Source organism: Arvicola amphibius, chromosome 9, assembly GCF_903992535.2.
Source record: "Arvicola amphibius chromosome 9, mArvAmp1.2, whole genome shotgun sequence".
NCBI lineage: Eukaryota > Metazoa > Chordata > Mammalia > Rodentia > Cricetidae > Arvicola > Arvicola amphibius.
Genome location: NC_052055.2, coordinates 91,479,750 through 91,503,613, shown reverse-complemented (window position 1 = coordinate 91,503,613; position 23,864 = coordinate 91,479,750). Strand labels below are relative to the sequence as shown.

Below are 23,864 nucleotides of genomic sequence, written 5' to 3'. Positions count from 1 at the left end.
ATCCACAGTGTTGATTCTGTTAATTACTATGTTGACACCACCATGAACCATGCGCTGGTCAGATGAGCAGGTTAGTCATCAAAGTAAAGGTTGTGACTGGGACCCGAATGCCAAGATCAACCCCCAAAAGTCTCTGCCTGTCACAGGATTATTGTGAAGCCTAAATGTGAGATCCTGCTTGCTCCCCGCCCCACTGTCTCAGAACAGAAGGGTGGAGAGCCAGGCCGTGCCATGTCCTAGACAGTGACTGCCGCATGCCAGGGTGCTGGCAGCTGTGCATGTGCATGGAAGTGGGGGGGGGGGGGCTGGATGCTGTTCTGCAAAGATAGTTTAATAACATTTTGAGCAAAGACAAAGAGAATTGGCTAGGATTTTATTCATAAAGAGGCAAATCCTAAGCCACCCCATATCCGACGTCATAAAGACAGATAAAGGAGTTATGACAGCTTTGTATGACATAGATATACAAGAAAAAAGACCCCCTGCTACCAGCCATTCCTGGCAGGGGCACTGACAGGCTTCGGACTTGCCAGGGATTTCATGGCTGCTTGGTAGCTTGAGGTGAGCGGCCACAGTTCAGGGCAGAGACACAGCCTGCTGAAGCCAGGGCACCTCTCCCGCAAAGCCTGAATGAGACCAGCGGGTCTCTGGGAGGCAGTCCTTGTCACAGTGTAGAATGTGCATATTCGTGTCGGGGACACACACTGTCCTTCAGACCTTAGAGGAGCACCACAGGTGCTTGGTAGCTGAGGCACTGAGGATGGTCCCAGAAGGACGGAGAGGTTAGGGGAGGTGGCTCCTTGGAGACCTAGCCTTCCATCTTGAATGCCTGGCTTTTTGTTTGACGAAGAAAAGTGTTTTCCAAAGCCCTCTGGCCCCTCTCAGAAGCTACAGGGTTGGAGCACCATTGGGGATAGGGTTGCAGTGGGAGGATGTGACATTGGGGGACTTGGGAAAGAATCCCACAGGGAACCTGGAGCAAAGACCCTCTGGACAGAAAGGAGGACAACCCTGGGTCTCTGCCAGGGCTGGGCACTGGGAAAAGCCCTGGACTAGAGGACAGGGGTGAGGGCCGGGAGCATGGTAGTGCTTGGAACCACAGGGTAGGTGGGAAGACAGTTTCACTCCCGGAGGGTATGCTAAGAGCCTGTAGGGGAGGTGGGGACTCAGCGATAGTGTCCCCAAGGGGCCAGGCCACCCCTAGAGTCTCTGTACTTTCTTCCAGCAGGGCCTTAGCTGCACTAACACCACAACCGGCAGGAGATGAGGGCTGACTCTGGCATGCAGAAGGAAGGGTAGCAACCTGCATGCTGCAGGAGGAGTGTGTGTGTTTGTGTGTGCGTGCATGAGTGTGTATGTGCATGTGTGCGTGTTTGTATGTGTGTATGCATGTGTGTGTATGTGTGTGTGTATGTATGTATACGTATGTACATGTTGTCCCTTTTGGGAGAGTGCCTTTGGGGCAACTCCATAGGATACTAGACAAGGTCATTGGATGTTGGATCAGATGACAGGAATGAGGGGATTAGCAGAAAGCAAACTGGCTATCGGAGGTTGGCAGTGAACAGTTGTCACAGGGCAAGGCCGGGCACATCTGGGTGATGCACTGGAGCTTGGCTTCCCCTAGTTCCACTAGCGTTGAGGCCAAGTGGCCTGCCCAGCTGGGGTGGGGGTTCAGCAGAAACCAAGTGGAACGAGAGTATGGGAATTGCCGCAGATCGTGGGAAGAAAGGAAAAGGGGACATTTCTTTCCCATAGGAGAGGCTGGGCCCATGGGTTTGATTCAGAGTGGCTGAGCAGTGCATGTGTTTCCGTGTTCCAGGGACCACTGGGTCTCAGACTGTCTTTTCCCAGTCAGAGTTAGAATCTCCCTTCAATGGATGCCGGCGTCCTACACTAGACACACCTGTTTCACATTTGACAGAGACAGTCAAGAACGGGAGGCACAGGCAGCTGGAGTCAGTTGGCAGAGTGTTTGCCTAGAATGCATGAAGTCCTGGGCTCAGTCTCCAGGGCAGCCTAAACTAGGGCTGGTCATATGGAGTGTGTGTGATTCCCAGTACTTGTGGGGTGGAGGCAGGAGGATCAGAAATTTAATATCATTCTTAGTTATGTAGAGCTTGAGAACAGCCTGGGCTATGTGAGACATTGTTCAAAAAACAGAAACCAAAAAACTAGCCATCCAGCACAGTGGAATGGAAGACCCCACCTGACAGACCACTTCTGAAGGGCTATGTAGTCATCGGGATGAGAACTGGCTTCTCCCAGCAGGAGATTCCCCGGATGTGAGGCCCACCTGTCACTAATAAACCCTACCAGTGTCCACCCAGAAGTCCTGCAGGTCCCTGGGGCCTAGTGTGTGGGTCTTGTGTGTGTGTGTGTGGGTCCCCCTCCTCATAAGGCTGGTTAGAGGACAGGCCCGTTGGCTCATTTCAGTGGTTAAGGTGACCAGAGACCTCGGGCCAGGGAGACTGCTCCACTTTTAGAAAGGTCAGTGCGCCAAGGGGCTCCGATGAAGCAGGGCATGAGGACGGGCTAAGGCCGAGGGAGGGCAAGGAGAAGCAGCCCAGCTGATCTAGTCGAGGGCTTGGGGCAGCAGACAGGACTGGTTTGTGGGTTGGCAGAGTGTATCAATTGGAACTCAGAGTCCCAGTGGTAAGATGGCTTCCCCAGCAGCTCAGGAGGCCAGGGTTATGGTGGGGCTCCTACCAGGCCTTCAGGGCTAGGTAGCAAGCTGGGCTGGGGTGGACAGTGCTTGACTCAGGTAGATTTCATTATCTTCGACTTTATAGGAAACAGGAAGGGTTGGGCGAGCACTGTCTTCAGGGGCGGAGCTCAGGTCTTACTTCACCTTTGACCAGGAGATGGGTTGTAGAAAGCTGACTGGAGTCACCCAAAATAAATAAATTAATTAATTAAAATAAAAATGGTGGGCATTTTCATGCAGGATTCTCTGAAGAGGAACCAGGCTGAGAGGCCCACTGTTTACTTAAGAAATCTCCCAGTGAAACATTTGGGTGGGGTGAAGCTCTGGGAGCCTTGGGAGCATACCACTGCAATTTCTCTTAGATTTTTCTTAAACTATTTTCTGAGCTGGGAATTGAAGGGACATTAGCTCACTAGAACTTGCGGCTCTGGCAGGCCCTGCCCTTCTCCCCAAATTCCCTCTGCCTTTCTAAAAACCATTAGATTACATTCCTGAAGCTAGCCCCCAAAGTCCCTTCCCTTATTTGGCCACTTTCTCCTCCTGAGGCTGACTACCAAGGTCCAGCAATCAGGAGGCCCCTTTGGGTCACCTAATTAGCAGGCCCAATCAAAACATCCCAGCGCATCCTAGCCCATTCTGACATGGACCTCCCCTTTTTCTCTTAAGAGAAAACTGAGGTCATTTGCTACTGTTTATCTGAGTCAGAAAGCAGCCACTTGAACTTTTCTTCCCTGCTTAATAAAGGATCTCTCTGTGCAAAGAGGCATTTGGGTGTGGTTTGTGTCCAATCCGGGGTCTGAGAGGGAGTCCCCGCTGTATGCGGTCTCCTTCAGGCACAGTGGCACACGCATTTAATCCCAGCACTTGGGAGGTAGAGGCAGGTGGACCTCTGTGAGTTCGAGGCCAGCAGGATCTGCATACTGAGTTCCAAGACAACCAGAGAGCGATGGTGAGATCCTGTCTTACAAAGAACAGCAACAGCAAACCCTACTGTTTGGTTTGGTGTGTGTATTGATATTATTAGATATTAGATATCTAATATTAGATTGGTCACTTTTAGATATTGATTGGTCACTTTTCTTTTTGACAAGCACGGCAGAAGCACCTATAGGCGAAGTTTATTTGGGCTAATGACTGCAGATAAATAAGAGTTCATGGCAGCAGGGCATGGCTGCAGGCAGGCATTGCAGTCAGAGTGGGAAACAGAGTTCACATCCTCCACTACAGTAAGCATGAAGCAGAGAGAGTGAACTAGAAGGAGGCAAGGCTATCCACTGTCAAAGCCCGCCCCCAGTGACATACTTCCTCCAGCTAAGCCACCGGGGAACCAAGTGTTTAAATGCCTGAGCCTTTGAGGGACGTCTCATTCAAACCACCATGGATGTATTACATGATAGCTCTCCACATTATTTTTGTCATAACTGTTTTTTTTTTTTTAATTTATGTCTGTGTGCAAGAGTGTCCATCGTCCGACCATGTGTACGTGTGTGGACAGCTTTTGTGAGCCCTTTCTTTCCTTCTACCACGAAGAGTTTTGGGGATTGAACTCAGGCTATCTGGGCGTCTATTTTAATCTCTCATTTAACTGGGAGGTTTTGACTGGGCAAGGTTAGCTGCGCAGTGAGCCCAAGAAGCTTCCTGTCTCCTTTTTCCCAGGATTAGATTTCTATGGGGTTCTGGGAACAGAACTCAGGTCCTCGCACCTATGCTATCTCCCCAGCCCAGCTCTCTTAAGAATTTTGTTGCTCCTTCCCTGTAGGGACTCAGAGGTCAAGGACAGCTGAAGTGATGCTGGAGTCCTCGCGTCACAAATAATCCTGAGGCTGGGCGTGGGGTGTCTTTAATCCAAGCGTCGCCTTTAATCCAAGTGCATCCGAGGCAGAGGCAGAACTCTGAGTTTGAGGCTAGTCTGCTCTACAAAGCGAGTTCAGGACAGCCAGTACTGTTACAGAGAGAAACCCTGTCTCAACAAACAGACAAACAATAAACAAATAACCTTGATGTCAGGCCCCAATCAGTGACAAGGGTTCCTTCTGCCAGGTTACCAGTTCCTGGGGGTTCTGCAGGACGGCTGCGGTCCCTTGTGACTCTTTGCCTTCCCTTATAGGAAACCAGTGGCAAGGACTCAGTTTCCCTAGGTCCCAGGCCAGAACCAATGCTCAGCAGCATCAGTCTCCTGTCTGCTATTAGGTTCAAGAAGGTTAAATAACTGGTTGGGGGTAGGGGATGGGTTGTGCAACTTTGAAGGGGTTAGTGGTTCATATTAGCCAATAGCATCCATGGTGGGGCCGGGAGATGGCTCAGTGCCTAAGTGTTTGCCATGTGATCGTGAGGACCCGAGTTCATATTCCCAGAATCCAAGTAGAGACTGGACACTGTAACCCCAGCACTTCTAAGAGGACATGGGTAGCCGAGACAGGAGAACCCCCAAAGTTTGCTGGTTTAGGCAGAGAGAAAACCAACGGAAAGTCCCCATGTCAAACAAGTTGAAAAGCGAGAACTAACACCCGGGGTTTTCCCGATCTTCACATGTGCACAGTGGCATTCCTGTACCCTCATCCACACACACACAGTATCAATAGTATGATGGGAACCAGAGAGTGTGTGGGCTCTAGTTAACCCACACACGAGAGGTGCAGAAGTAATGTTTGGGTCTGAAGACATTTATGGGACAAGGATATAGTAGATAACAATCCTGCATATGGGTTATGCATGGGGACACAGCAGGTGGATTGAATATAATAGCAGAATGACATTTCAGTAGATGTATGTGCAAGTGTTTAGGGGTTGAGGGGTTTGATGACCACAACCTACTTTTAGATAGCTCAGGAAGTGTGCGTGTGTAGAAAATGGAAGAGGGAGCACTGAACCAACAGTGTGATAAAATATTACCTCACTGAAATCTTTGGGTTTGCTGTGGCTTTGATATAATTGGGGTGTCCCCTAAGGCTCCATGTATGGATTAATCCACAGTGGGAAGTAGGAAGAAGGTGGGGACTCCCTCTGACTTTGGTGTTCAGAGGTGGGCCCACTTTGGAAGTGATTAGGATTAGAGATCATGAGAGTGATCCCATGAAGTCCTATGGCTTTATTAGAGGACACATATGCACGTGCTTCTTTCATTTTGTCTGCACCTGTGCGCGAGCATGTGCGTGTGGTCTGTGTGCATGCGCACGTGCGGATGGGGAGCCCAGAAGATAATCCCAGCTGCCATTCCTCAGCTGCCATCCACCTTGTTGTTTTGAGTCAGGGTCTCTCAGTGGACTGGAACTTACCACGTAGGCTAGGCTGGCTGGCTGTGTCTATCTCCTCAGCACCGGGGTGTTAAGTATGCCACCACGTCTGGCTTTTGTTGGTCTGAATGTAGGTTCTGCACATTAAACTCAGATCCTTCCAATTGCAAGGCAAGTGCTTTAGCAACTGAACTACTTTCCCAGACTTCCATGTTGTTTTAGCCAGGGTTTCACTATGCAGCTCAGACTGGCTTAGAACCAGTGACCTTCCTGCCTGTATGTCCTGAGGGCTGGGATACCAGGTAGACTATGGGACTGCCTCAGGCTTGGCTCACCTGTCTCAGGCAGAAAGGGCTCTGCCAACAAGGCCACCACAAGCATTTGATCCCTCTACTGTGGATCAAATCTGCTAGCCAGAAGTGAAAGTGATCCCTTTTCTTTCTGCTGGGATTACTGACACATGTCACCATGCCTGGCAAACCTTTGTCCTTTGTAAGTTACTGGCAACAGGTAAGGAACTCACATGGAGCTGATGGTCTTTAAGAACAGTTCTTGCTCTTTCAACATGAAATCTTTAAAGAATTTCTTTTAATGTACATTGATGGTTTGCCTGTATGTATGTCTGTGTGAGGGTGTCAGATCCCCCTGGAACTAGAATTACAGACAGTTGTGAGTTTCTATGTGGGTGCTGGGAATTGAACCCGGGTCCTTTGAAAGAACAGCCAGTGCTCTCCACCACTGAGTTCTCTCTCCAGCCCCCGGAATCTTTTCCATTCATTTGTAGTTTCTTATAATGAAGAGGAAGCTTAGGTTCACTGAGACAGGTCTTTACACAACTTACTGTCACCAAGGATGACCTTGAACTCATTCTCCTGCCTCCACCTCCTGAGCGCTGGGAATCAAACCTAGGTTTCCCCCGCATGCCAAACACTCTGCCAATGAGCCACATCCTTAGAGCCATCTTTCCCTTTGCCATTTGAAAAATTTCCAAGTTAAAGCTGAGCAGAGGAAGCCGTGGCAGATGGCATTGACGCCGCTGTTGGTGACAGCCCCCCTTTCACCTGGTGTCACCTGTCCACATGCTGCAATAAATGACTGTTTCTACCCTTTGTGCTTAGAGTGTGTGTCTACTTACCCAGCACCTCACTTTGTACCAGGCCACCTGCACCCATGCAGCAGCATGCTAAACTCCTATGACGCAGGCAGCTGCCTCGCCTGGGGAGGGGTCAGCACAGAGCACAGCACAAAGTGACCTTTTTAGGGTTTATTTCATCTGCTAGTGTTCATTCTCCACCTAGACAAAGACAATTAGAAGACAACCAGTTGCTTTTCCATCAATCCATTGCTCTTTATGAATAACCGAGAGATTCCTTCCCAACGATTTTATTTTTTTAATAAGAAGCTATAAATAAATAAAGCTTTAAAGCTCCCGGGTTCAAGTCAAACAGTTCCAGTTCAGACGTGACACCTGGACAGTTCCGTGGTCCCCGCTTCCCACTCCAGGAGGGGGGTGTTGGGCTGCAGGGTGCCTCGGCTTGCTGCATGTGCATGGCCTCTCAGCCCCAGGGGATGTCCCTGGATAGGCAGAGTCCTTGGAGCTGGAGGGACAGGCAAGCACCCTGTTCTGAGATGCTGTGAGTACCAGGAAGCTGAGCCCCAAAGCTGGTGGCCTGAGCCTTAGGCAGGGTGGACAGTCGAGGGACTGAGGCTTCCTCAGCCTGGCGCTGGCCTGAGATGGGAGGGACTAGTTTTCAAATGCAGCAGAGAGAGAGAATTGACCCGTGCTTCCGTGTGAGTCGGGATGGCAGGGCGTTAAGTTAAAACATATTCCAATATGTATAGAACAGATCCTATATTTGAGCCATGTACACAGGAAGTTGTGAAGAGGGGCCATGCGGAGCTGGGGTACTTCCTGACAGAAGCTGGCAGTAACCAACGTGACCTGTGAAAGACGTTAGGGTTCCCCAAATATGCCCCACACTCCTCTCATTTGCTCTAGTGGCCTTGATCTCCAAACTCATCTTGCTACCTCACCTCCTTGGTGTGATCATTCACCATGAGCAGGCCTTGGACTGGGCTGGACAGCACCCAACAGAACTTATCCTGCCTGTGGACTCCAAGCCTGATGTCTGAGTGTAGGCTCTATTCCACACACATGTGAAGATTAAGCCATTGCTCTGGGCAGCAGCTATACCTGCCGACATCTGAAATATTGCTAGACTACATATGGCCCATACTCTTTTGCCTGTGCTGAACCACCCCTTCTTGGCCTGAGCGCTGAGTGAGACGGACACAGGGAGTAGGCCCCCTGTCCTGCCTCAATGTCAGCTCGCAACCCCTGTCTACATGCATACGGACTATAAAAGCCATGACCCCTCCACTTAATGGTGGGCCTCCCAGGGCCTCCTAGAACACACAAGGGACACGGCACTAGTCAAGTTCTGAAAAACAGATATGCAACATGGCTTCTAGTAGGGCCACTGGCTGGCCCACGGGGTTGCTGGAAATAGCCTGGTAGAAAGGTGCAGGGAGAGCCAGGTGGGGAGGGTTATGTATACAGGCCCCAGGAAGGACCATTCAGAGCTGCTCCTTCGACCCTTAGCCGAGAAAGGGAAAGTCCCCATCCTGGTCATCCAGTATCAGCTCAGGCTGGCGTGGCCCTGTATCCCACCCAGCCAACGGATGCTTTAATGCATGGAACTGAAGACTTGCTGGCACGGTGGGAACAGTGGCACAGGAGCCCTTGTATACGTGTCCCAGTGATAGGGCTGGGGGCAGTGGATCAGAAAGCATAGGGATTTGTGTGTGTGGGGGGGGACTCTTGATGTCCCTTTTCTGCCTGAGCCTGGCTCCCTCAAAGCCAGCATGGACTGTGACTTTTGATCACGGCCCAGACAGGGCAGGGGCCAGGTGCCAGACTTGAGTCTTCTCTGCAACAGCTGGGGCCGACCCCGACCATGACAGCAGCCTTGATGGGTAAGAAGGGGAGATTCCAGGTCTGAGGACTGACACCTCAGAGATACGCTTGGGTTCTCAAGGAAGAGGCTCCCCACCACTTGAGGCCAAGGAGCTTCAGATGAACTATTAGTCATACGTTCCTAGAGGGGCTGGGTCAGTGGGGCCAGTGCGTGCGGAGTAGGCGTGGGACTCTCGGCTGAACAGACATGTCCCCTCGACAGTCTTTTCTCAAAATCAGTTTTAAGTGTGACACGGGGGCTGGGAGAGCAGGGAGGCCACCTGCCTCAGAGGTCCTACCCTGCCCGTCAAGGTCTAGGGTATACTACTAGCACGCTTCCCTCTCCACCAAACAGCGAGAACTGTCGGCCCCATTTCTTTCCCCGTTAAATCTTGCCCATCACTCTCTGCCCCTGCCCCCACTACCACTTCTCGATGATATGGCTCATGTAGTCCTCAGTGGGCACGCGGCCTGGCTCTTCTGTGTCCTCCCGCGGCAGCGCCTCCTTGGAGCGATGCAGGAGGCGTTCCTCGCGATTGCGCAGGCGCTGCTCCCTGCGCTCCAGCTGTCTCTTGTACTGGTAACGCTGCTGGAAGAGGTCCTTGGCATAGTCATACAGCTGCATGTCCAGGTCGTTGAGCTCCTCGATGTGCCGGATAGTGTCCTCATCCACCTCCACACCGCCCGCCCGCGTGCTGTTGTACTGCATGAAGGGCCGGATGAACTTGAGGTTGAACGTCCGCTCAAAAAGGTACTGCGTCTTGCGCTGGAACTCCGTGAGGCCGAAGAAGGCCATTCCGCGCAGGTTCTTCTTGGCACTTTCCAGCAGCAGCTGGGCTCGCTTGCTCTCGGGGATGAAGGACAGGTTGTAGCAGCCCACCAGGCTGAGGTCGGCCAGCATGCGCACCTGCCGGTTGTTGGCCAGGTTGTAGGGGCAATCCATGAACTCCTGCAGCGTGCAGCCTGACCAGTCTGTGCCCTCGTAGCAAGGAGGCAGCTCCTCTGGGGTTGGTGTGCGCCCGTCACACATGTGCAGTGAGGTCTTCCACGTGGCTCCGCGCTGTACATGTCGCCACTCACTCAGGTAGCGCGATACTGGGTCTCGCAGCAGGGTGATGTAATAAAACTTCCTACAATGAGAACGGGGGAAGAGATCAGTACTCTGGGAGGAAGAGGGGATAGAGCTCTGCCTGTTGCAGCCACTGTGGCTCTTCAGCATGGACCTTTGGGCAAGCAACGCCCACTGATTCTAGTCACAGCACAAGCTCTCAGCCCTACCATTCATTCCTGAGTAGAAAAGCCTAGGTATGAGGGAACGAACTTGCCAAGAGCGCACCTTCTAAGCGGGACCACAGAATGATGCCCTGTAGTGCCTGGCTTCAGATCCCTCTTGCTCCAGTCCCCCACAGGTGCCAACCTACACCCTGAAAGTTATAGGAGCGATAATTCTGACTAAAGAGAGCTGGCCCCTTACTATCTGTAGAGTGTAGAGGAAGCCCCCACAATAGCTCCTGATCCTCCAATTTCCTGTGCCCTGGAAGGCTCCCAGGCTCAGTGGTTAAAAAGTTCTTGCTGTTCTTGCAGAGGACCTGGTCAGTTCCCAACACCCCTGTCCTGACTCACAGCTATCTGTAACTCTGGCATCAGTGGACACCCACACATAAACACAACCTCTGTTTAAAAAGAAAACAGGAGTTCGAAGCCAGTCAGAAAACAGAGAGCGTTCCAGGACCTCCAGAGTTGTTACACAGAGAAACCTGCCTTGAAACCCCCCAAAAGGGGGGGGGATGGGCTAGAGAGATGGCTCAGTGGTTATGAGCATTTACTCCTCTTCCAGAGGACTTGAATTCAGTTCCCAGCACCCACATCAGGTGGCTCACAAACTGTCTCTTATATCTGGCCTCCAACACACACACACACCCCTCACTTGCTCCCTTGAAGGAAACCACATGTCCTGCTGAGTCCAGCATCTGGACGATGGGTGGCTTTGTCACATAGAGAGCCTTAGGGGTGTACACAGAAGGAGCTCTGTTCTCTGGGACTCCCCCACAAACTGTGCTCTCTCAGGGTGGCTGACCACTTGACTTGTGCTCTTGTGAGCACAGTGTAAACCATTGTCCTACCCTATAAGGTGCCCATGGCACACTGACCTTGAGGGCACATCCCTGGATATATACTCTACACAGGGACAAGTCTAGGGCTCATGGTAGTCAGCAGGACGGGACACATGGTAGTCACTCAGTAGGAGGCCTTCCTATACCTATGGCTGCAAGCCTGAGCCACGGCCAGGCCCCCAGGCAGTAACTGGCAGCGATAATGTGTCCTGGAGTCCTCTGGGAACAACACCTCTGCAGTTAAGTGTTGCAATTGATATCTCCAGACCCTGTTCCGCTTTCTTCTTCTACTTCTGGGAAAGTTGGTCTCTTCCCACTAGTCTAGGTCATTCTATGCAGCTAACACAGCCTAGGGCCATGGGGTGGGAGTGGGAGGGTTGAGGGGCAAGGAGACTGTGAGGTCTCCTTTCTTCCCTTGTAGCCCCACCCACACCATGCTGGGTGGAACCATTATTGCAAAGTGTGTTCAGTACCACACCAACCAGAGGGGTGGCCAACCCCGGCCAAGGGGTAGGGAGCTGGGGGTGGCCCAGGACTGGACTCTCATCTCACTTCCTTTAGTCCCCACGGTGCCAGCTTTCTGGTTCCACCTGGGATCTGGTGGGGGTGAGGGCTGGTGGGATTGAAGGGGATGAGGGAAATGGCAAGCTTTAATGTTAGTATGACTGACAAGCTTACTTAGGAAATAAAGGGACACCAGAATAAGAACACAGAAGAAGAACCCCGCCTGATCTGAGACAACAGCGCTAAACCCACCCTGCTGACTTCTGCTTGTGTGAACCTGCTTGCCACTTCCTCTTTTCTGGAAGTAGCATCTTCTCCCTTGCACAGTGACCACCACCCACAACTGCGTAGACAGCACATCTCAGCTTCAGCCAAACGCAATCAGCAAAATCACCTCTAGAAAAACCGTGAGAGAGACGGCCCTCAAATGGACATTTAGATATGATTATAACAATCGCTATCTATCTCTGTATAGACCATGCAATACCTCTGACCAAGGCTGGGTCTCTAGCTAGCTAGTACAGAGTTCTCTAGCCTGGGGAGGTAGGACCAGCTACACAAAGGCAGCAGTCCCTGAGCCTCCGGCAGTACTCTCAAACAGGGCAGGGCATCTTAGAGGACTGTGGACCTGTAGTTTCAACTTCAGGAGAGCCTGAAGATCAGAGGCCAAGGCAAGGCCAGACCAGAGTATCTTCCTAGTTTGTAGACAAAGTAGGAGGGCTGGGAGGCACTCAGAGAGCCCATCGCTTGCTGTGCAATCACGAGGATTCAAGCTTGGGTCCCTAGCACCTACACTAAGAAGCCAAGCTTGGCAGCATACATCTATAACCCCAGCACTTGGGTTACAGGGGACGGGAGAGAGACAGGGCTCGGGAGGGGTCTAGCTGAGGGGATGACTAGTTCCGTGAGAGGTCCTATCTCAAAATGTGAGCTGGAGTGTCCCAGAGGAAGACATTCTGGTGTCCGACTCTGGCCTCCATGTGCACCCACGTAGCTGAGAACACCTGGGTACCCACACAGCTAAGAACACCTGGAGACCTGCACACACCGTGAGTGTGGTAGGCAGGGATCAGACAGAAGTGAGAGGCTCAGCCAGGAAGATAAAACTCACAGGGAAGGCAAGCCTCAGGACTCTCGCCTAGGGATAACAATTCCGGTCCTTTAGACTGCAGTTCACTACCGGCCCTGGCATTACCACTTAGACAGAATCTTATCAAGTGGCCTGGCTGGTCTGGAACTCGCTTCGGAGACTCAGAGACTCTACCAAATGCTGGGGTTAATGCTGTGCACCATCATGCCTGGCTCACTTAAGTATCTAATCATGGCTGGGTTAATCTTTGAGACATACATTTTTATTTTTTAATTTTGTGGAGACTGGTTTGGTGGGTCTCCCAATCATGTGCCATCAGGGCAAGGAAGGCAACTGTCTGTTGGAGCCTCTTAAAGTAAAAATTACAGGTGAGGGCTGGCAAGATGTCTTGGTGGGTAAAGTTGTTCTACATGTGTCCTCTGGCACACAGACACACACAAACACAAGGGGAGATGGCTTGCAGGCACAAATATGAGGCCCTGAGATCAGATCCGAAGGCACTGATATAAAACTGGTTGTAGCAGCATGTGCCTGTGCTGGGAAGCCTGAGAGGAAGATCACTGGGGTGGGGGTGGGATGCTGGTGAGCCCAGTCTACTGGAACTGGTGAGCATGCAAAACCACAGGAGGCCTTTAGGGCTGGGCCCCTGCTCTGGACCCAGCTACCCCACTAAAAATCAGTGGACACCAGGAGAAATCAGGAGAGAAAGTGAACATATTTTCCAAGCAGGCCTGGTCAAAGAACATGATAAAAAGTTCCCAGAGGCTGGAGATGTGGCTCAGTAGATAAATTTCTTGCCATGCAAGTGTGAGGACTTTGGATCACCAAAATCCACTAAGAAAAGTCATAAGCCAGGCCACCCATTCATTACCCAGCACTTGAGAGATGGGTGCAGGAGATCCCCCAGGTAGGCTGGCTAGCTAAATCAGCTAATTTGTGAGCTCTGGGTTCAACTGAGACTGTCTTAACAGATGAAGATCCCTGATGCCAACTTGAGGCTTGTGCACACAAGCAAGCATATACACACAAACAAGTTTCACACTCACACAAAACAAACAAGTTTCTCTTTGCCTTAATCTTAAAAGTAACCCAAAGGGGATCATTCAAAGCCAGACTCAGTTACATGACACTTTCCCTGTTAGCCCTGAGGGGACAGAGCAAACCAGGATCTGACCCCAAATTAGTTCAGGTGACTCTCACAATATTTATAAATGATTGGTCTCAGAGTCAGGGGACCGACCTTGCCAGAGCAAAGTCATCTGTTGACAACCACGAGGAACACCAGCCCCAACGTATCCTAAATCTACTTACAAGAGGTAGATGAGGCTGCAAGAAACCGGAGAAAGGGGGAGTAAACTGGGTAACAGCTTCGGGAAAACCCACTATTTTTACATTTCTGAATGAATACTGAAATCTTGACTCAGATTTCAATGCGGAGACTGCAGGCCTTATTTACATATAAATCCCAGAACTACTAACCTAACCAGTCCAGTAGTCACAAGCTCCTCCCTCAATAGACTGCCCTCCCTCCTATCCTGTAACTCCTCTGGTTAGTATAATTCTGCGTCTCTTATCTACAGATAAGGTAGTCCAAGCCCCGACTGAACTCAACTCCCTAAAGAGCTAAGGATGGCCTTGAACTCTGCAAAGCCTAGTCAATGGGGTCTTAGTGAGATCAGGAAAGGAATTTTTCCCTAGTATTTTATTATAAAACTTTTCAAACTTAGGTAACTTTACAGGTCAGTACAACCTGGTAAGCCTGATAATTACACTCTTCTTTTTTCCTTTCTCCCTCCCAATTTATTTTATTTTTTGAAACAGGGTCTCACTCTGTAGCTTCTGGGTGGCTTCAGATTCGTGGTGGTCCTCCCATCCTAGCCTCCTAAATGCTTAGATCACAGACAAGCAACCATACCAAGATAGATGCTACTATACAGTCCTGGTTGGCCTTAAGCCCCACATTCTCTGCAGTGCTAGAATTAAAGGTGTGCGACACCTCACTGGCTTCTTAAAAACAATTATCCTTTGACAATTTCATCATGTATGTAACACATTTTGCCATCTTCACTCCTTTCTAATCCCTGAATTTCTTCTTCCCACTTCCTCCCACTGTTTCCATGCATTTTTCTGAGACCTACTAAGCACAAGCACAGTTAGTTTAATCGGGTGGTTTGCATGAGCATGGGTGCGGCCCACCAACCAGTGGCTACACCGTGAGGAATATGACCCCCTTCAAAAATAGGTTCATCATGGCAGGGTGGGCTTCATGGCCCTCCCACCTACGCTGGAATGTTGGTGAGTGCAGGCTTGAGCTGAGTTCATGGTGCAAGGGCCAGGCCACGTTCAGAAGAGGGTGTCTCACATTGCTCCGCTCCATTCTCTAGCTCTTAGATGTTTTCCGCCCCTCCCCTGTTCCCGGTTTTTTTTTATATTTCTGTGTTGTTTGTCATTATGCATTAGAGACTGAACATCCCAAATCTGAAAACCCGCCATGCTTCAAAATCTGAAACAGTATTGACATGACACCACACATCCGACTCAATGTTAAAAATACAGCATTCAATTACCTCTGTATTACATGTACACAGAGGGTAATGTTTGCCCTTCGGACCCATGGCCAACATACTTTATTCATGTTATTATTTTATTAATAAAGTCAGAAAAAATCCTCCCACAAAATTTATATCCCAGGCATTTGGATAGAAGATCCTCAACCTGTAAATAAATAGCTGAGTCAATGTCACAATCGCAGGATCCCTGTTGCCTGGGATGAGGTGTTGGGGCGCAAAAGGCCTCAGAGAGAAACGGCATTGCAAGGTCTGCCTTCTTTTGCCCTTTGTGAGAACACAGCTTGGGCTGGTCAGAAAACTGCTTGGCATACAGTGTGATCCCTAGAAATCATATAGAAAGCCTGCCATGCGGACTCAGTGAGTAAACACACTTCTGCCAAATCTGACCTCCTGGGCTTGATCCCCAGAACCCACATGGTGGAAAGAGAGAACCGACTCTCGCAAATGGTCCACTGTGGCGTGCCTGCACACACTTCCCAACATGTATGTTATGTTAAAAAGGCTGGGGCCCAGAGCCAGGGACACAGAAACAGGTGAACCTCTGAGGTGTGATGGACAGCCAGTCTAGTCTGCTTGGTGAGTTCCACTGCAGTGAGAGACCCCGTACCCCTGTCTAAACCCAAGGTGGACAACACTTTAGGAGTCATACCTGAGCTTTCTGGCTTCTACATGCAGTATACATGTGTACCCATACACATACGAACACGAGAAAATCTCTCTCCCTCCCTCTCTCAGCAGTTGATCCTGGGTTCGGTTCGCAGCACCCACAGGGTAGTTCAGAACCACTGAAACTTCAGTTCCAGGGGATCTGACTCCCTCTTCCGGCCTCTGGAGGCTCCTGCCTGCATGTGGTGTACATAGCTCACAGAGGCACACACATATATACACATAGATTAATGATTAATAACTTTTAAGATCCCTGACTCAAGTTCAGAAGGTCCCACATACTCGGGACACTCAAGCGTAGGGTCTCCTTCCCCAGACCTGTTCTGACTACTGTCACCACCCCAGGCTCATGGGGCGTCAAAGAGCTGGACAGTGCCTCTTTGTGAGAGACAAGCAGACCTTGCCCTAGGTCCCTGACCAGGAGAACACTGTGGAGGTTGCCAAAGTTGGGGAGTCCCTGACACAAAGTATCTTGGCTAGCGTCCTGCCACTGGTTCCCCAGGTGCCAGCTGCTTCCTACCCCACAATGGCTTTGTGTGCCCTTGCTCCTGGGTTCCTGCTAGGACTTTAGAAAAATGAAGTGTGATTTTGGCTTCAAGTCCCACCATGGGGCAGAGGCCATGTGGGTTTGGCTGCGTTCTCCTTTTTCCAGGAGCACAGTGGGCTGTGGGCAAGGCTTCTTGAGAATGTAAGACTGTGTTGCCTCCCCTCCCTGAGGGCACAGCTTCAGGCTGAGGGGGTAAAGGATCAAGTGGATGGCCCAGAGGAGACGACGCTTCATGGAGGCAAAAGAGGGTGCCTAGCAAGCAAACAGGTTCCCAGGGGCTTGCCTCTTACCCTGTATGCAGGGCCAACTAGCCCTACTTGGTACATGTGGGACCCCCCCCCCAAGCCCATCGTCTGAGCTGCTGTTAGCAGCTGGGGAGGGGTATGTATGTTTTTCTCTCCAAATGCAGCACAGAAAATGCTGGTCTAAGGCCACCCCTCTGCTAATACCTAAAGATAAGCAGGGGTGATTTCTGTTGAGTCACTGAGTCTGCTTCTAAAAATACCTTGGTTCAGGCCCAGGGCTCATGACATCAGGGGTCAGGTGCAGACACAGGAGCAGGCAGACCCTGCTCATAGCCTTCCTAGGAAGGTTGTTCTACCGATGCCTCTCTTGAACCCACTTTGCCCTTGGGACACCCAGAGCAGATAGTGCCCACAGCTACCAGCTTGTGGGGAACACAGAATGGAATCCTATCTTGGGCGAGGATGAGGGCAGCTGAGCCCTAGATGGGCCTCTTTGGTGACCTATGCAATCTGCTGATGCAGCCAGCTGGAGAAATGGGAAAGGAATACCCAGGGATGTGAGTGGCTAGTCCAACATAAATCACATGGACACTTCAACAGCCCCAGCCTAAGCTGAATTCTCATAAATAGCAAAAAAGGCAATGTAGATCTAGGGAGCTTCGCTTGTGTGGATGCTCAAGATGACAGCAACTGTGGAGGGAAGCAGCTCGGGAGGTGATCTGCAACTAAGTATGGCTATGTGACTAAGCCTGGCCATCAGGATGTCCCCAGAAACACTCTTCCTTGTCTTCTTTTCTTCCTGCTGGCTGGAGTGTAGCTGTGACTCCAAGTGTCTGCAGGCACCCTGGACCCTAAGCATAAGCTTCACTCTAGACAGGCAGAGGAAGAGCCTGGGTCTCTGGTGTTCCCACAGCTGTACTCTTACTGTGCCAGCCTGGGTCTGTATCTTTTTAAAGGGAAGGACATAAACTTTTACCCTGTTTGGGTCTATGAACCTGGTGTGTTTCCTCAGGGCCGACACACTGAGGACCTTATACAATGTGAGGGTAAGCTGGATGCTGGGCTACAGGGCCTGGGGTATCAGGGTTGCAGCAATAATCACATAATTAGTTAGTGACCCAGAAGGCCAGGTAAATGTATCCGCTTGGAATGAGCGACTGGACAACTTGCTGACAGCTGTCCACATCACAGCCCAGGTGGCAGTGCTTGTAACTCAACTCCAAGCAACAAACAAATACATCACAGGTCAGTTCTGCTAAGGTCCGTTAGCTGTAAGCCAGAGAGGGCCACGTTTACGTCAGCTTTTCAGGGAAAATGCAGCACCCCAGGTGAGAGACATTAAAGAGAAATTGGCACTGTCTTAGGAGCCAGGGCATACGCCCTAGTCACTTTTGGCCATGTGTGGATTCTTGGACAGGTCCCCCTAACCCCCATCACACATCCTTCTCACTGTAGAGTCCAAGCTTAGGAGGAGTCCTAATGGCTTCTCTGCTAGGAAGAGAAGATGCTAGGTATTTGGGAGACATGGACACAGGGGGGTAGTGTTGACCCTCCCAGTGCCCTGTGTCCCAGGAAAGGCAGATAGAGTGGGGAGGATGGGGGAAAGGGCTGCTATGAACCCCACTCACTGACACTGTCCTGCCCCTTCCCGTCTAGCTGCCAGGCAGGGACCACAAATCCAGGGCAGAGGCCTGAGTCATCCCAGAACGCAGCAGCCACTGCTCAGGAAGGCAGGCAGGTGTCTGAACACAAAGGCCCCAGCCCAAGAATTTCGATGTCCAGGGGCATTTCAAACATAGAGAGGGGAACTCCTGATTTTATATATGTGTGTGTATATGAAAACCTATATATGTGTGTATATATATATGTGTGTGTGTGTGTGTGTGTATATATATAAAAGTGGGCCCAGAAGGTGCCCTGCCCAGGATCTGAAAACTGAAGGCTTGGAGTCATGCCCTGGGTTTAAAATAATAGCTAGGTTTTCATAATAGCCTGTAAAATGGGGACATGGTCCTCCCAGTTTCCTCTTACACAGTGATGGGGCAAAGCTAATAATGTCCTGGTACCTTTTGGTGACCGTGATCAAGGCTGTCAGCTACACTGGCATCTGCTGGCAGCATGGGCAACTGCAGGCCTGCCATTGGCACCCTAACAGCTTGGGCCTGGAGGGGAGAGGCCCTGACCCTTAGGCTCAGCAGCACTATGCCTCTGCATCTCCACTGGGCAGTTCCTACAGTGACAGAGCGGCCATAGACATCCCCAGATATGGGCTCTGGTGGCCCAAGGGTTATTGTGCAACGATACTGCTGGAAGCTTTGCTCTAATAAGCTCAGAAGCACAAGTCCCCTGTCCTCTGGCCCAGGCCTTTAGAGTGAAGTAGTGGCTTTCAGGGGCTATATTCACACCCCCAGTACTGTACTGCCAATGGGGCCTCCTGGGCTTTACTCCTGTGATCAGCCAGCAAGCTGGGTCTATGCTGGGGTGCAGGGGATAATGTCTGTGCCAACGAGGCCTGGGTCCTTCTTGATAAAGTCTTGGGATCCCTAGGCTGCTCCCCGGGCTCACTCAGAGGCAAGCTCTACTGCAGACACTCCTCCTAGGGCTGCAGGAAACTTACATACAGAAAGGGCAAAACCAGATTCTGTGGGCAAGAACTTCACTTTCTAGGCTGATAATAGGCAGGCCAGGGAGGCTCCTTACTTACAGAAAATCAGGCCTGAATCAAGCTGGACACAGGCAGGGATCTGCCCCATCCCCACCCCCAAGACAGCCTTGCAACCTCATTTTGAGCCCACTCGTCTCTCTCAGCCAGGTCCACAGCCAGCCTTCCTGCTCAACCTTGGCCTCACTGCCAAGAGGCACACTGCTTGTCCTGGGCCTCCTTCCAGATTTCTATGGCTATGCCTGCAGCTGGGTGTTCGGAGGATTCAGGGGTCCATGGCTCTGGCATGCTTTGGGCCCTGTGCCCAGGGCCACCAACACTGATACTCAACCTCCATCTCCAGGGCTACCCATCTGTCCCAGTCACACTTGGCACTAGGTCTCTGCCATCTGCCTTGCATACCACAGGTGCTCACCCAGCCTGTGCACTGCGCTCTCCTCTTCTTTTTAAGGCCTGGATATGCCAGTGCCTTTAACTCAGAGTCCTGAGAGGCTGTGACTTTCATGGGTTATAGCCAGGATGTAAATAGACGGCAAGGCTAGACCCTTCTCTCAGTCCAGCAAATTTAAGTACAGCCCTTCTGGCCACTGCTGCTCTGGCTAAGTGGGCTCCTGCTCTGCTCGGGGCCTTAGATCATTTGCATCAGCAAACCCATCTCTGGTCTCCAGGAGACACAGCATGCCCCAAGACATACACCGACAGAGTACCCACTGCTTGCTCCGGCAGTCCACTCGGCAGCCTCAGCACCTGGGCCCCTCTCCTGAGGATACAGGCTCAAGACGGCCGAGGATGCTCATCTGAACTGGGCGCACACTGTCTTCACACACAGATGTGTGAGGTAGGCACTGCATGGCTACCATGCAGCATGGTGGGGGTAGTCTGTCAAAGGTCCTACCTAGGCAGGCAGTCTGCCGAGGCTGGGGTCAGTGCAATGCCTTTCGAGGGAACTAGTTTTCTATGCTTCTCTCTCTTTCGTGTGTGTATACATGAGTGTGCCCATGTATGCATGCCATAACACATACGTGGGGGTCAGAGGACAACCTCAGGTATAGGTTCTTGCCTTTAATTTTGTCTTTCTTATCATTCTCTGATATGTATGTCAAGCAAGCTGGTCTGCCGTCTCTATTTCTCTGCCAGAGCATGTGGCAGTTTGAATGTAAGTGCCTCCATAATCCCAAATGGAGAGGCACTATTAGGAGGTGTGGCTTTGTTGAAGTGGGTGTGGTCTTGTTGGACAAAGTGTGTCATTGTGGGGTGGGCTTTGAGGTTTCCTATGCTCAGGATACCACCCAGTGTCTCAGTTGACTTTCTGCTGCCTGCAGGACGGAGGACTCTGGGCTACTCCTCCAGCATGCCACCATGCTTCCCACCATGGTCATGTGTCTCTTGACAGCAATAGGAAGTCTAAGACAGAATGCCAGGATCACAGATGTTCACACTACACGTCTGGCTTTTGTGGGGACTAAGACTCAGGACGTCATGCTTATGTGGTAAGATTTTACGCACTGAGCCATCTCCAGCTCTCTCTCCTTTAATTTACTTGCAGGAAGCTGTGATCTTGGAAGTTTTGCTGTGAACTTATGACAGGTTCCGGGGTGAGACTAACCCTGTTTCCTGGAGCCAGGTAATATGACCCAAAGTTATCTGGGGCTCCATCCCTCTTTATTGTAGCCCTTGGCCTGTTTATTTGATGAGTGTCCATCCCATTGCCCTTGACCACGGTGTAGAGGGCAGGAAGACCAAGGCAGACCTGAGGTGACTTCTCCAGCCTGCCCTTGTCTGCAGACCCAGTGGGGCCCAACAAGACCGTGGCTGGTACAGACCACAGCACATAAGGTCTGCCTTCTCCTGTGCCAAGCACCTCTGTGCTGAGTCCTCCCCTCAGCTGGAATCATAACCAAGCTGCTTACCAGGTAGGCTTCTGGGTGGTTGGCTGGGTAGAGGACAATGCTGCCTTAGCACCCAGTGTGCTGCCTGTCCTGACCAGAGGTCAGACCCTGGCTGGCGGAAGTTGTCAGAAGAAAAGGATGTCCAGGTAAGCATGGGTAGGTTTTTTTCCTTCTGGTTTGTGTGTGTGTGTGTGTGTGTTTAGGAAGGATGTAGGGGAGGGTCAGTCAGCCTGTGGAGAGTGGCTACCAGGCTGAGGGACTGTGTAAGCAGACACTGCAGACCTGTAAACTAGCAGAGCCCCTCCACATCAACCTGCCTCACATATCCACCTCAGATATGATGCTGAAGAAAGTCAGCTTGGTGGGTTGCAGAGTCACCAAAGAGATAGGTTGCTGGCGTGACTGTGAGGCATCACCTAGATTGGGCTGAGGTGAGAAGACTTGCCCTAAATGGAGGCAGAGGCATCTTGGGGGCTGCAGGGCCAGACTAAATGAAAGGAGGACGGGAGATAAACACCAGCACTTATCTCTCTGCAGCTGCAATGTGACCAGCTGCCCGCCTTGTGTTCCTGCCACTTGTCCTTCTTGCCATACTGGATGCAACGGAACCAAAGTAACCTCCTTCCTGAAGCTGCTTTAATCTTATTCTCTGATATGAAGCTAGCTGGCCTGCCAAGTCTATTTCTCTGCCAGTGTGTGGCAGTTTGAATGTAATTAGTTTCTATAATCCCAAAGGGAATGGCGCTATTAGGAGGTGTGGCCTTGTTGGAGGCCACAGATAGTTTTTGTCAAGTATTTTGTTGCAGCAGCAAGGAAAAGAACAAATCCTGCCCACGGCAGTCGCCCTGTCCTAATGGGCACTGGCTGGCCTCTCTCTGTAGGGCGAACTGGGGGGTATGGGGGTGCACGCATTCATTCCTGCTCTAACACTCAAGACTGTTTATCTTCACCCTGCCCCAATCCCCCGTACTTCTGGCCTGGTGAGTGGGCAGCAGAACAAGAGGTCCCAGGGCTAAACTGGGAAGGACCTCGTTTGGCTAGCTGTCCTCCTACATGGCTTGGGTGTGTGTGGGGGGGAGAGGACGAAATGGGACACTTAGTCCCCAGTTCTCAGCACTTACATTTGTTAAACAGGCTGATAGAAGATACATACTTCTAAGCCCACGAAGACTTGATGGAATGGCATCTATTAAAGAGCACTATACTGGGATGGGGGTGGGAGTGGGGGATGAGTTCAATCCCCAGAACCCACGGAAAAAGCTGGGAGGTGGAGACAGCCGAGCTATCGAAGCTCACTGGCCAGCTAGCTAAGTCTACCCTGTAAAGCACAGGTGTGGCTGAGTCCAGGGGCATGAGGCTTCACCCTGCCTTAGAGAGCACTACCCTCTCAGCTCTGGTTTGTTGATCTCTCTCCTACTTCATGGGATTCACAGAGTGTCTGTCTCCTGGATGCATGAAGGAAGAGGGACCCTGTCGTGAGCAAAATGGAATCTCTCATTCTTGTTTCAAAATTATCAAACTATTAAAAAAAAAAACCACTGAGAAAGTGCAGTGCTCCTTGGTTAGCTGTGGGATCTTGACGGTCGCCCTCCTGCTGGCAACACCTAGTGGCTCAGTGGGAGTGTAAAAAAATCTTTGCTCATTTTATAAATGAGGTTGGCTGCTTCACCAAGAGGCTTTCCTGCCAAAGAGCTGCACCCACAGAGAAACTGAACTATTATGCAGGTATCTGAGGGGCAGCATGAGGGTCCCCAAAGTCCCTCTTCTCTCTAGGATAAGGCAGGTAATTTACCAGAAGTAGTGGCCTACCCTGGGAGAAGTTCAAGCTATTTCAAAGTTCCTAGAGCCATGCAGAAGCCCAGACAAGGCCCAGAGAGCTCAGGGTTGCCTCTGGCACAGCTTGTGTGCTGACTGAACAAGCCAAGGCACAGGTGAGGCCCCTTCTCCATGATATATTTCCTAGTTACCTGTTCCAGTGCCAGCTCTGCGTGATGACACCCACAGCAACTACTGGGCAAGCTAGGGAACTGGGCGGGGCTAGGATACTAGACCCAGGATGGTTTTAAGGAGGCTGGGTCAGTATGGCTAGTAGGGACTCAGGGGAGGCTCTGGGTAAGCCCCACCCAGGGAGGGGCTGTAGGAGAAGGCCCTATCAATGCCTTCAAGCAGCACAGCCCACTGAACCAGGCCTGTAAGCTATCAGCTCTCTAGAGAAGAGGGGACAAGCGACTGGATTTGGGGTTCTCACTGTGCCCTGCCAGTCTGGCTGCAGGATTTTTCTGCAGACGTCCTAAGCAGCGATCTACTTGGAGTCTTCTGTCTTGGCACCCATCTGAGTCATCTGGGCAGGGCTCCAGGGAGTGGGCTTCTCCAGTGAGAGGAGAGGCTGCCTGGGGCCGCATGCCAGGGAGGAGGGGAGAAGGAGTTGCCTGTTGTAACTCATTCATATTTCACGCCCACCTCCCTGGTACTTGTTTCTGGCTTTTAATGCTAGGCAGGCAAGACGTCAATTCTGCCTGAACACATGAATGCACTCCCACTCTGGGGTCAAGAGAAGGGGACAGAACACTGCTCCTCTGCTGGGTTCGTGCAGGGAGGAGGTGGCATGGACCTGCTCACTCAGCCTGAGACCTGCTCCAGATCTGAGGATCAGGGGAAGAAAAGGCAACTCAACTCTTCCA

At 51.2% G+C, this 23,864-nt stretch overlaps 1 protein-coding gene across 1 annotated transcript in view; it reads right to left on the bottom strand.

Moving 5' to 3' along the window:
• Positions 1-7,189: 7,189 nt before the first annotated feature.
• The window catches only part of Hs6st1 (heparan sulfate 6-O-sulfotransferase 1), a 43,850-nt gene continuing 27,175 nt past the window's right edge, over positions 7,190-23,864 (bottom strand). Inside the window, exon 2 of the mRNA XM_038342109.1 lies at positions 7,190-10,026. Coding sequence (XP_038198037.1) covers positions 9,318-10,026 — 709 coding nt within the window. The 3' untranslated portion in view covers positions 7,190-9,317. The remainder of the gene's footprint in view (positions 10,027-23,864) is intronic.